We start from the raw sequence: 13,754 nt of genomic DNA, 5'->3' as shown, positions 1-13,754 counted from the left end.
TGCAGGACTTCCCTCTACCAAGGAACTGTATAACGGGGTTTGAATCTATGCAGGACTTCCCTCTATCGAGGAACTGTATTAGGAGGTGTAAACCTATGCAGGACTTCCCTCTACCGAGGAACTGTATTAGGGAGTGTAAACCTATGCAGGACTTCCCTCTATCATAGAACTGTATTAGGTGGTGTAAACCTATGCAGGACTTCCCTCTACCGAGGAACTGTATAAGGGGTTGTGAACCTATGCAGGACTTGCCTCAATTGAGGTACTGTATTAGGAGGTGTAAACCTATGCAGGACTTCCCTCTACCGAGGAACTGTATTAGGAGGTGTAAACCTATGCAGGACTTCCCTCTACCGAGGAACTGTATTAGGAGGTGTAAACCTATGCAGGACTTCCCTCTACCGAGGAACTGTATTAGGAGGTGTAAACCTATGCAGGACTTCCCTCTATCGAGGAACTGTATTAGGAGGTGTAAACCTATGCAGGACTTCCCTCTACCGAGGAACTTCATTAGGGGAAAAGTCATGGGAAGGGGAAAACAAAGTTCAAGCCCTTCTGGACTGTGTGCAACACCAAGCACCATAATGGAGGCATGATGTGATCTATGTTATGGGGCACCCTCTCCTTGTAAGACCTGAAACCAATCCGATAAAAAAAAAAATACTCTGGAAATAGCAATATTCAGGCATACTCTAAAAACATGTTTATGAGACGAGACATATAATGGCCATTGATCGGATGGGCAGATACTGTCGCAACCGACAATATAGAAATGGCACAAAATGAAAAAGGTAAGTACAACATCTGCTTTTTTTTCACAATTTTGTGCCGCGGGGCCGAAAACCACTAAAATTATAAATCCCATAATCGCTTCTCCGTCCATCAATCAGTATACCAAGATCAGAGGATCAGATCTGCACAAAACCAACAAACAGTACAGGTGATCGGTTACCTACCGGCTGACGTCAGGAAATCTGATGGGGAAATGAATGACCCGGCATTTTGGTCGGATGATCTGCTCTAGATTCTTAGGCCGGTGGTCGGGAATCAGCTTCATGAACTTGCCGATAGATGTTAGGAAAGACTCCATGTTGAAGGCGGAGTTAAACACCACAACGTCTGCGACTAAGCTGGAAGACGAGAAGAAACGGCAAGGTTGGGGAATTAAATTTTATGGAATATTTGTCATTTGTGGCCATTACAGGTTCACTGGTTCTCCACGTTACACTCTATTAGATATACTGTACCCTGCTGCAGATGCTGTGCATTCCCTGAATGTAATGGAGGCCAGTATGGCACCAGTTAATGTGGTAATTAGTGTTAGGTTCCCGTCTTACTGAGATCGCCTTGACGTTTGGCAGACGGGCCCCAAAAAACTTTGTACAAAATGATTTGCCAAGCATCTCAAATTTATTAGCGTAGCATTTGCACCTGAATACTTTCTATTATTTTGGCATCATTGTACTTTATTTGGTTCGCAGAGTGCTGTTGCATTGTAGATATTTTTTTGCCATTATTTTCTTTATATACTTTTGCTGGGGTCAGGATCTGAATCCCCTGCATAGACACAAGGTTGGAAGATAAAATGGTGCCTGCCTGCAGCCACCAATAGGGGGAGCTACTGAGCATACTGCATACATTTTATACATTGAGCTCTATAATTAAACTGTATTATTATTATTATTATTAGCCTGCACCATTTGGACAGCTTCTTTTGATACCTATTAGGGCATATGGGCATCCTAGAGTGGAGCCCCCAACTTGGAACCTCCTCTATGAACCAGGAACAGCTGTTCAAAGAGTGGACATCACACAATTACAATTGGCTATTTGAAATGGCACAGTGTAATTCCACAATTCCCCTGCAGTGGCCGCCAAAGGGAAAATGAATGGTTGCATTGAGCATCCCCTGGAGATCATAACTGATTGCCAGGGTGACTTCATTCTACAAAGTGGTGGTGATGGGAAAGGAAGGGGGGTTCACATGTTCCATTAGTGAGACCAACTTGTCCATCATTCCACCTGCCCCAAAAGATGGTCGACCAGACCCCTGAATGTATAGTGTTCCTTGGTATATAGCGCAGTGGGGAGTGGAGGGAATTGTAGCGCTGCAGGACTAGGCAGATTTGCCATTTAAAGGGCTTCTGTCACCCCACTAAAGTGATTTTTTTTTTGGGGGCTAGTGAAATTAGTTATATTGTGATATATGACAATATAATTGTGTTACTTACTTTGATCCAGCAGTTTCTGCAAAAAACGAAGTTTTATAATATGTAAATTCGGTCTCTACCAGCAAGTAGGGCGTCTACTTGCTGCTAGCTGCTGCAGAAATCCGCCCCCTCGTCGTGTTGATTGACAGGGCCAGCCGGGATCTCCTCCTCCGGCCAGCCCTGTCGGCATTTCAAAAATCGCGCGCCTGTGTGGATTCGGCGCAGGCGCTCTGAGATGAGGAGGCTCGTCTCCTCAGAACTCCCTCAGTGCGCCTGCGCCGATGACATCACCGAAATAGAAGACGTCATCGGCGCAGGCGCACTGAGGGAGTGCTGAGGAGACGAGCCTCCTCATCTCAGAGCACCTGCGCCGAATCAACACAGGCGCGCGATTTTTGAAATGCCGACAGCGCTGGCCGGAGGAGGAGATCCCGGCTGGCCCTGTCAATCAACACGACGAGGGGGCGGATTTCTGCAGCAGCAAGTAGACGCCCTACTTGCTGGTAGAGACCGAATTTACATATATTAAAACTTCGTTTTTTGCAGAAACTGCTGGATCAAAGTAAGTAACACAATTATATTGTCATATATCACAATATAACTAATTTGACTAGCCCAAAAAAAAAAAATCACTTTAGTGGGGTGACAGAAGCCCTTTAAGATCCTGGGAAAGCTGGGTGAAAATCCGCCTATAGTAATTTTACTTGCCACTCTACTTTCCCAGAATCAGATAGGGTGAGAAGAAGAAACATGAACCTTACTCTGTCAGCCCATTATAACTGCCTTGTTATAGTTTTAATACATTTTAATATATTACTGCATTCGCTTAATGCATAAAGATTTGTTATTCCTCCTAGAAATTTGTGAATAAATTAACATCTGGGTGTTACCAAATATTGGTGTGTTCCTGCACACACAGACACAATCCTGTGTAGGGGACATATACCTTTGACAGGCAGAATGACAACACCCAGTGGCCAATTTGCTTACACATTTCCAGGAGGAATAACTGAGGCATGGCGTAACTCAAGAGATCAAAATAAAACATGATGCAGAGTTGTACTATAATAGAGAATACAAGTATGCACTAAGACCGACATGTCAAGAGCGATGACAGGTCCCCTTTAAGCCAGTCACTGAAGGTTAACCGGCACATTGGCCAATGCACGGCGTAACACGGGCTTGTGACATGTGCTCGTCGTTTTTCATTTCAAACGCAGCGCGCATTAGGATACATCGCTGAGTGATGGCTTAGCGGCTCGTGAAAATGGCGCAGCGCTCCAGTTAAAGGTCTAGAACATTATTTAACTCCATGTGAAGCCATAACGGTTAAACTGATGCGGATATGCTTCATTGGCTATAATGGAGCAAGAGAGACGTCTTATGCTCCGAAATTTATCAAAAGAGGCTCCTCACACTCCATTATACAAGATGAAGGAAGCTGACCTCTCATTCTCGCTTTTCCACCCACTGAAGCGGCTGCAGCCCTCTACTGTACATCCGCTGCCACGGACCCGCGCGCTCCAAGAAGAATTGGGGGGTAAATTTGGAAAACAAATGCCTTGTACTAAGGATGAAAATATCACATACTGACCCTGTACAGGGGAGCATTTACTATGCAGTATTCCTAGATTCCAGTCTCACTTTCTCGTGGCAGTGTTTTTTTTACTTTTTTTTTTGTTTTTTTTTCAGTTTTAGGGCCCTTGCACACGACCGTATGCCCTCCGAGACATACTGTCCGTGAACGGGCCATATGTCCCGGAGCGGCATGGATCGTGTGCAGAGGAGCGCACAGCATCAGAGATTACAATGACGCTGTGGACGTCGGGCCGCCGGCATGAGATCACACGAGTGCGAGACAATAGCACCGCGCGCGGCCCGACGTGCACAGCATCATTGTAATCTCTGATGCTGTGCGCTCCTCTGCACACGATCCATGCCGCTCCGGGACATATGGCCTGTTCACGGACAGTATGTCTCGGAGGGCATACGGTTGTGTGCAGGGGTTTGGCGATTAAATTGTACCGAAAACCTACGGCAGCCTTGTCCTTTTTCATACATTTCGATAGGAGGCAGCGCTAGGGATCGTGGGGCGGCAGCTTATAGTGGCGGTTGCGCAGAGAAGAAACATGACCCTTCTGGGCACTGCCCACCGCTCCACGATTCTCAGCGGTGCCTCCCATTGAGATTTATGGGAGGCAGAAAGGATGCGCTGCAGGCGGGTTTTCGTCATGACTGTCTGCTCCAAAATTCGTGTGAACGTCCTATAAACGCTATAGTGCACTCTGAAATGCAATTTCCTCATGGCTTTTTTGTTGCAGTGTGCTTTTAGCGTCTTTCACAAAGTGCAGCATAGCCAGGTATGGCATTTTTTTAAACTCTTATGGAAATGTTTAAAGGGCATCTGTCAGCAGTTTTGTACCTATGACACTGGCTGACCTGTGCACTTGGCTGCTGAAGGCATCTGTGCTGGTCCCATCATTGCTGAGAAACATGTAGTTTCGATATATGCAAATGAGCCTCTAGGAGCAATGAGGGCGTTGCCGTTACACCTAGAGGGTCTGCGCTCTCAGCAACTGCCACGCCCTCTGCAGCTATTGGGAAAGCCTCCGCTGTAATATACCGCAGAACTGTGCCTATTGCTGCTAAATGTACTGCAACTCTCATCATCTATTCAGTAAACCAAGACTTATTTACCTTTATCTGGTCCCAAGTGCGGACCTTGTGCAGTGGCAGGATCAGGCTTGATCATGGCAGTAAGAGGGTTACGGTATCTGCTGCCATGCGAGTTTTCCCCCAACAGATTGGGTGGGCATCGTGGCAGCGCCCCCACACGATCGCCACATCAAGGTGAAAGAAGGGGTTTTAAATGCAGCCGTTGGCCAGGTTGGCATGCTTCGTACTATCCCTACCAGCTTTCCCTACTAGACCTGCGCTCCCGGCCTTGCACATCAGTAGGGTTGTGCCACGATGTGCGGGAGTCACTGCTGCGACTAAAAGAAGCAAACGGAAAAATAGGTGCCGCCCTGTTGGGTTGCAGAGAATCTACAAAAGGAGAAAAGGATCTAAACCCAAGTGTAGCATGTGCATATCCCTGCAGGAATAATTAAGCAGAGAGCAATTCTGAGGTTACAATGCCTTTAAATATGAAAGGTTGGGAGAGGGTTGCAAGTTCTCTGCAGCAGACGTGACATTTACATAAAAGTCAATACATTAATGTTCTCCTCCTGTATACAATTTGCATTTTTTATCTTCTCCTATAATGGCATGCGCAGGTTTACAACCTGGTGTTGCATTCATCATCATGTTGGTTTACCAGGAGGTTTTCTTTCTGTGATGACACGGCTGGGCTTACATGGTACGGGTTTTTCCGATGCTGGTGTCATTTTATGCTTTTCTTTTTTTTACGTAATTTTGCAAAAGACACAGGAAAATCTGCGACCACAACATGTGAACACACCTTTAGGTTAAAGCAGTTGTGCTGACAATTTATGACGGGGGAATTTATTAAAGGGGTTTTCCACTGATAACCTATCCTATGGATAGCTCATCGGCGTCTGATCGGTGGAGGTCCCGGGTGTCAGGAAAAGCACCGACACTTGCAGTAGCGCCGCAGCCTTCTCTCAGCTCACCAAGCACAGTGCTGTACATTGTATAGTGACTGCGCTCAGCCCCATTCACTTCAATAAGGAGGAGCTGTTTTTAGGCCACGTGACTGATGAACGTGTCGTCACTGGCCTAGGGAAAGCCGTGAGAAGGCTGCGGCTCTGCTGCGAGTGCAGATGCCTTCTCAAAAAGCTGATGGGGGGGGGGGGGGGGGGCCCAGGTGTCAGTCTCCCACCGATCAGATACTGAAGACCTATCCAGAGCATAGATCATCAGTGTAAAACTTCCGGAAAACCCCTTTGGGACCAGCATTTTCCAAGCCGGTCTCAAGTCCCTCTGAGCTGCCGGAGGAAGTGTCAAAGTCATGTAGAGCGCAGGCCTCTACATAAGTTTGGTGATTCGTCCGGCAGGCGATGCGACAGACTTAAAAGGGTATTCCGGTTATAACAAGTTATCCTCTATCTACAGTATAGGGCAGGGATCAGCAACCTCCGGCACTCCAGCTCTTGTGAAACTACAACTCCCAGCATGCTCCACTCACTTCTATGGGAGTTCTAAGAACAGCCAAGCAAGTGTGCATGCTGGGAGTTGCAGTTTCACCACACCTGGAGTGCCGAAGGTTGCTGACCCCTGGTATAGGGGATAACTATCAGATCACAAGAATGGGGGCCCCATACCCTGTGGCGCCCCCCCTGAAATGAACAGAGAGGCTGGTTGCAGTGGTCGCGCTGAAATAAATGGACCATAAAACCACTCCATTTTCATGGAGTCCGACGGTACTTGCACACTCCCATTCTAGTGATCACTAGGAGTCCCAGCAGTCAGACCCCCAGCAATCAAACTTTGGATAGGGGGATAAGTGCTATTAGTGCACCACCAACCCCTTTAAAACCCAAGCAGAAAGACGTCCTGAAGGCAGATGTGCCGATATGTAATTAGAGATATTTGGGGGGAGGAGGGGTATTTCTAATTTCATTCTCACCACAATTCTGATGTTGAAAATACGCTGAAATTTCCCTTTAAAATAATAATCCAGTTGTGGTTTTAAAGGGGTTTTCCACACTGTAGATTCTGATGACCTACCCTCAGGATATCAGAATGGTGGGGGTCCGACACCTAGCACAAAGCAGTGGATGGAGATGGAAACAGAAGGATCTATCTAGTGTACTGCGGCTCAACTCCTGCCCACTCGAATGTAAATATCCTGAGCATAAATCACCTGGAAAACCTTTTTAAAGGAAAGGTCTTCATTCCCAACCATTTGTTACTGTTCCAATGCAACTAAATGTAAAAATATGGTAGCACTGCACATCTCATATAAAGACCTAGAAATCTCCATGGTAACAGACTACAAACAAATCTTGTGTAGTCTGACCGTATTCTCATCTATCTGTACTTCTTGCTAAAGTACTAAATGTAAGAAGTAGCGCACAGACCATGACTAAATAGGTCTGAACGTTAGGATTTAGTCAGAGCCCTTTTAAGAGTACTTGCAAAGTTGCTCCAATTTTAAAGGTTGACCTTCCATTTAAAACTGTGTGTGTCTGTGTGTTTATGACTGCATTTTACTCATTTTGGTGTTAAAATTATTTTTTCAAGTGCTCTTTATTAAAAATATTTATCCGTTTTGTCACAAAGGGTTAACTGCTTGTCTAGTGAAGATTCAGAGCTTGCTACTGGAGAATCTCAAGGCTGTGCAGAGAAAAGGGCTCAACATTTTTAATAAAGACCAACTGAAAAAAATTATCTTTAGCTCAAAATGAGTACAATGCAATAATATAAAATGCCCCAAAAGGTGTGCATAGCCTTTGTGTTGGATGCCTGGCTCAGTATAGCTGCATTTTCTAGCAGCAGTCTGCAGTAGTGTGAAATCCTCCATGTATTACACTGCACTTACCATGAAAGGATTTGGTTGTAACCATACTGGAAATCTCTGTCTTGATTCTTTCGTACAGGATAAACCAATTGGTTTTCATGGAAATACAAGATCTTTCTCAGCTTCCCAAGGTCGGTTCGGAGAGCGACGAGTTCAGCCAGGTTGAGGACCGAGCTGGTAAACAGGATCCTGAAAGGGAGACATTGAAAAAGGTTTTATATATATATATATATATATATATATATATATATATATATACTACTTATGTATTACTGTAGATAATGGTGCAAAATCAGGGTGACAGATTTCCTTAAAAAATAAATAAATAAAAACTCCTGCGATGGAGCCTCGGTGCTCAAAAGTGCTAGAATGGCACATCGCCTGCCAATAACATGTCATTCTAGTACGTGACAGCCGAATGATTGGCGGCATCAATCACGGAACCAAGCCACCTCTGGTTTGGCGGGGAGCTGAATGGTCAGGGAACAGGACCATGGCAAATGCATGTCTTCCTCTCGATTCAAACTAGGCAACACAAGCCCCCATTCACGTGATCGGCGATGGCCCCAATGGTCAGACCATTGCTGATCTGACACTCTATGGATAGAGGATAAGTTGTTGTAATGGGAAAACCCATTTAAAGGGATATTAACATCTGAACATTTATGGCATATCCACGGGATATGCCGTAAATATCTGACAGGGTGGATTCCAAAAATGGGACACACAACTATCTAGAGAACAGGGCCTCATCTCACACCGCCGGGAATAGACTGATGGCCACTTGTTCAGCACATTTAGTCGGCTCTTTTAGGAACTCACATAGAAGTGAAGGGGATGAACGGCACATGAGCGACCAACCTCTCCCTTCCCGGCGGTAAGAGACAGGGCCCTGTTCTCTAGATTGGTTCAAGTCCCAAATTCCTTGGATATATCATAAATGTCCTGACGAGACATCCTCTTGAATGGAGGAATAATAGGCAGTCATACAGTCAGGTCCATAAAAATTGGGACATTGACACAATTCTAACATTTTTGGCTCTATACACCACCACAATGGATTTGAAATGAAACGAAGAAGATGTGCTGTAACTGCAGACTGTCAGCTTTACCTGCAGACTGTCAGCTTTAATTTGAGGGTATTTACATCCAAATCAGGTGAACGGTGCAGGAATTACAACAGTTTGCATATGTGCCTCCCACTTGTTAAGAAACCAAAAGTAAAGGGACAATTGGCATCTCAGCTGTTCCATGGCCGGTGTGTGCTATTCCCTCATTATCCCAATTACAATGAGCCGATAAAAGGTCCAGAGGTCATTTCAGGTGTGCTATTTCCATTTGGAATCTGTTGCTGTCAACTCTTAATGTGAGATCCAAAGAGCTGTCACTATCAGTGAAGCCATCATTAGGCTGAAAAAAACCATCAAACCCATCAGAGAGATAGCAAAAACATTAGGAGTGGCCAAAACAACTATTTGGAACATTGTTAAAAAGAAGGAACGCACCGGTGAGCTCAGCAACACCAAAAGACCCGGAAGACCACGGAAAACAACTGTGGTGGATGACCAAAGAATTCTTTCCCTGGTGAAGAAAACGCCCTTCACAACAGTTGGCCAGATCAAGAACACAGTCCAGGAGGTAGGTGTATGTGTGTCAAAGTCAACAATCAAGAGAAGACTTCACCAGAGTGAATACAGAGGGTTCACCACAAGATGTAAACCATTGGTGAGCCTCAAACAGGAAGGCCAAATTAGAGTTTGCCAAACGACATCTAGAAAAAGCCTTCACAGTTCTGGAACAACATCCTATGGACAGATGAGACCAAGATCAACTTGTACCAGAGTGATGGGAAGAGAAGAGTACGGAGAAGCAAAGGAACTGCTCATGATCCTAAGCATACCACCTCATCAGTGAAGCATAGTGGTGGTAGTGTCATGACGTGGACATGTATGGCTGCCAATGGAACTGGTTCTCTTGTATTTATTGATGATGTGACTGCTGACAAAAGCAGCAGGATGAATTCTGAAGTGTTTCGGGCAATATTATCTGCTCATATTCAGCCAAATGCTTCAGAACTCATTGGACGGCGCTTCACAGTGCAGATGGACAATGACCCAAAGCATACTGCAAAAGCAACCAAAGAGGTTTTTAAGGGAAAGAAGTGGAATGTTATGCAATGGCCGAGTCAATCACCGGACCTGAATCCGATTGAGCATTTCACTTGCTGAAGACAAAACTGAAGGGAAAATGCCCCAAGAATAAGCAGGAACTGAAGACAGTTGCAGTAGAGGCCGGGCAGAGCATCACCAGGGATGAGACCAGCGTCTGGTGATGTCTATGCGTTCCACACTTCAGGCTGTAATTGACTGCAAAGGATTTGCAACCAAGTATTAAAAAGTTAAAGTTTGATTTATGAGTATTAGTCTGTCCCATTACTTTATGTCCCTTAACAAGTGGGAGGCACAGATGCAAAGTGTTGTAATTCCTGCACCGTTCACCTGATTTGGATATAAATACCCTCAAATTAAAATAGAGTCTGGAGGTAGTGGGTGCAATCCCAGAGAGGACACACAAATCCATGCAGGTGCTCCTATGCGAGGTCCCCATTGCTAGAGGGGCACCGCCACTGTTCTTCCTATGAAATTGGTCCATATGCACAATAAGATAAACTTCATGGAGTGAGGGACCAATGTAAATCAACATCTCACGTTTCGAGTGCTGCAGATCATGGTAGCTCCACGTAAATAATGGATAATGAAAGATACGAGAGTCCCGATCCGCCATGACCGTTCTACATCATTTAGAAGCAGCTCTGTCGTACAACAAAGACCACAAATGGAACATTGCTATTGTTAATAGATGATCTGTGGGGCTCGGAGACTATTAAACACTTCCATTTAACACCTAGCGCTAAGGAGGAGAAAAGTTACGTTTACCCTAATGCAATGCAAGGCAGAACTGAATGTCACTTGCTATTGTGCTTGACATCAACATTAATTTTTCCCCTCCGGCCACTATTTAAGCAATTGGAACAAGGTGAGGTTTATGAAGCCACAGGGCTTATCTGCAAAGAAAGGACCTGAAGTAATGTGAGGAAAAATACGGGAGAGCATGATAGCTCCTGACAGCTTCTGTATCAGCATTTCCTTCCAGGAGACCAACATCTTCATGTTCACAATTGTGCAAAATGCAGAAAAACCTTAGGGTCATCTTAAATACAGCTAGTTTAATGCGGAGCTAAAGAAGTCATATTTAAGAAGAAATAATCCTGTGACCTTAATTATAAATAAAACTATTTCCTCCTAAATTAATGTAATAATAATAAAATTAAAAAAAGTCAATATAGCATCTCTGTCCTTAAAGGGCTATTATAAAATCCATACATTTCTGACAGGTTTGGTCTGACCTCCACCGACCTCAAGAATGAAGGGACTGTGGCCCTAGTGGATTATGTTTTTTCATCTGCACATTGGCACTCCAGACACCTGCTCTGAAAGGAGCTGCACCATTACCCCATTTAGGCTACATCTACACGACGACAATAAGTCGAGCAACAGATAGGGCACAACTACACTGCAACATTTGTAGCACGAATGTCGCGCGACAATTTTTATAATGGCAGTCTATGGTGTCGCACTGCAACATGCTGCCACTGCGACGCAACAGTTGCAAAAAAATCCATCTCGAATAGATTTACTGCGACTGTTGCGTCGCAGCATGTTGCATGTTGCAGTGCGACACCATAGACTCCCATTATAAAAATTGTCGCGCAACATTAGTGCGACAAATGTCGTTGTGTAGACGTCACCTTAAAGGGACACAGGCAGTGAGCAAATTGTCCATAAAAATCTGTGAATCCTGCAGTTTTTCTACTAAGCCTCACAATAGAATAACACTGCCTGTTACGATATTACTTCTCAGCAGTCATTATATTATGATCACAGGTGGGATTACAACAATAGATAACACACATAGATCAGCTGTTTGAAGAGGATGCGGTGCTCCGCACAGCTTACCGAGCACAGCTCCGTCCATTGTATTGCAGATCAGCCCCATTCACTTGAATGGGACTGAGCTGCGCTGAGGCCATGTGACCGATGAATGTGATGTCCCTGGCCTGGAAGACCTAAGTAGTGGGGGTGCCGGGAGTCGGCCCCCCACCGATCAGATGATGACCTATCCTGAGGAAAACCACTTTCAATACAAATGCTTCTTGAGATTCCTCAGGATTCTTAGACATAATTTTATGATCACCGGGGGTCCAACCTATAGATCCCAAGGGCCTGTACAGAAAAACATTTTTTGTGCTGTTTTTCATGCGATTTCAACGCCTCTAAAAAGCCTCCCATCCATTTCAATGTAGGCAGAACCTGCTTTTTTTCCCCTATGCTGAAAAAAACTGTGAGGAAAAAAGCAGAAGCAAGCCCTATCTTGGAACGGAATTCCCTCGATCCCCCCCACTAAAATAAATGGGAAGCTGGAAATACGCACCAACAACCGCATCAAAAATCAGCGCTGATTTTCTTTTTTTTTTTGTGCGTTTTCCAAATCCATTGTGTGAACATACCCCCAAAGAACCGGAGAATCGAGGGGCCTCTTCAAAGACTCTGCGGGGCTCCTGGCCACCCGGCTCCACATTCACTTGAAAGGAGCTATGGTTCAGATTCTCCTGCTTGGAGACCATGATACGACTGTACCACTGAAACATGGCTGCAGCTCTGTCATCCTCGGGATCGGTGAGGGTTCACCACATACGGCCATCACTTTATGAGACGGGAATAACCCCCCCTTTAAGAACATTTAATATGGACACAACAAAAGCAGTCCCACGTCACTCCAACTTCTGGGACTCCTGAACTGGAAACCTGCATTGCAAGGAATATATCATTGTCCCATCTTGGAGGACAAATATACAGTTTTTGTTTTCTTCTTTACTTTTAGGCCCCTTTCACATGGGGCGAGAATTCCGTGCGGGTGCAATGCGTGAGGTGAAGGCATTGCACCCGCACTGAATCCGGACCCCTTCACTTCAATAGGGCTGTGCAGATGAGCGGTGATTTTCATGTATCACAGCATGTTCTACAGTCGGGTCCATAAATATTGGGACATCAACACAATTCTAACATTTCTGGCTCTATACACCACCACAATGGATTTGAAATGAAACGTACAAGATGTGCTTTACCTGCAGACTGTCAGCTTTACCCGCAGACTGTCAGCTTTACCCGCAGACTGTCAGCTTTACCTGCAGACTGTCAGCTTTACCTGCAGACTGTCAGCTTTAATTTGAGGGTATTTACATCCAAATCAGGTGAACGGTGCAGGAATTACAGCAGTTTGCATCTGTGCCTCCCACTTGTTAAGGGACCGAAAGTTATGGGACAATTGGCTTCTCAGCTGTTCCATGGCCGGTGTGTGTTATTCCCTCATAAAAAAATTAAATAATAGCATTCGTAATACAGAATGCTTACTAAAATGTTGATTGAGGGGTTAAAAAATATATATATTTAACTCACCTTATCCAATTGATCGCGCAGCTGGCATCGTCTTCTGGCTTGCTCTTTCAGGACCTGCAAAAGGACCTTTGATGACGTCAACACAGGTCCTGCTGAATGAAGATTGATTTCTATCTTTATTCAATAGGACCTGCGCTGACATCACCGCGCACACAACGTGGTGAGCGCAATTAAGTCAAAGGTCCTTTTGCAGGTCCTGAAAGAAGAAGAAAGAAGAGGATGCCGGCTGCACGAACAAGAGGATGAGGTGAGTTAATTTTTTTTATTTTTTTTAACCCCTCAAGGCACATTTTAAGAAGCATTCTGTATTAACAATGCTATTATTTTAAGGGAAAATAATAAAATCTACCTAACCCAAACCCGAACTTCAGTGAAGAAGTCCGGGTTTCGGGTCTGGGTACCACATTCAGTTTTTATCACGCGCATTGCACCCGCGCAATAAAAACTGAACATCGTAACTCGTGCGGTTTTCCCGCAATGCACGCGCGACGCATCCGGAGCAAATCCGGGACGCCCGTGTGAAAGAGGCCTTAGGGGTGATATGAG

The 13,754-nt window shown here is 45.0% G+C and overlaps 1 protein-coding gene across 6 annotated transcripts in view; it reads right to left on the bottom strand.

The window, feature by feature from the left end:
• GTDC1 (glycosyltransferase like domain containing 1) overlaps positions 1-13,754 on the bottom strand; it is a 264,439-nt gene that overhangs the window by 210,245 nt on the left and 40,440 nt on the right. For all 6 annotated transcript variants that reach the window (XM_044303929.1, XM_044303926.1, XM_044303925.1 and 3 more), the window contains exons 3-4: positions 7,714-7,881; positions 957-1,130 (exon numbers count right to left, since the gene is read on the bottom strand). In XM_044303929.1, the coding sequence (XP_044159864.1) occupies positions 957-1,130; positions 7,714-7,881 (342 nt within the window). The remainder of the gene's footprint in view (positions 1-956; positions 1,131-7,713; positions 7,882-13,754) is intronic.

This window comes from Bufo gargarizans, chromosome 8 (genome assembly GCF_014858855.1).
Source record: "Bufo gargarizans isolate SCDJY-AF-19 chromosome 8, ASM1485885v1, whole genome shotgun sequence".
NCBI classification, from domain to species: domain Eukaryota; kingdom Metazoa; phylum Chordata; class Amphibia; order Anura; family Bufonidae; genus Bufo; species Bufo gargarizans.
Note: the sequence above shows the minus strand (reverse complement) of the source record. Positions and strands in the feature narration are given on the sequence as shown.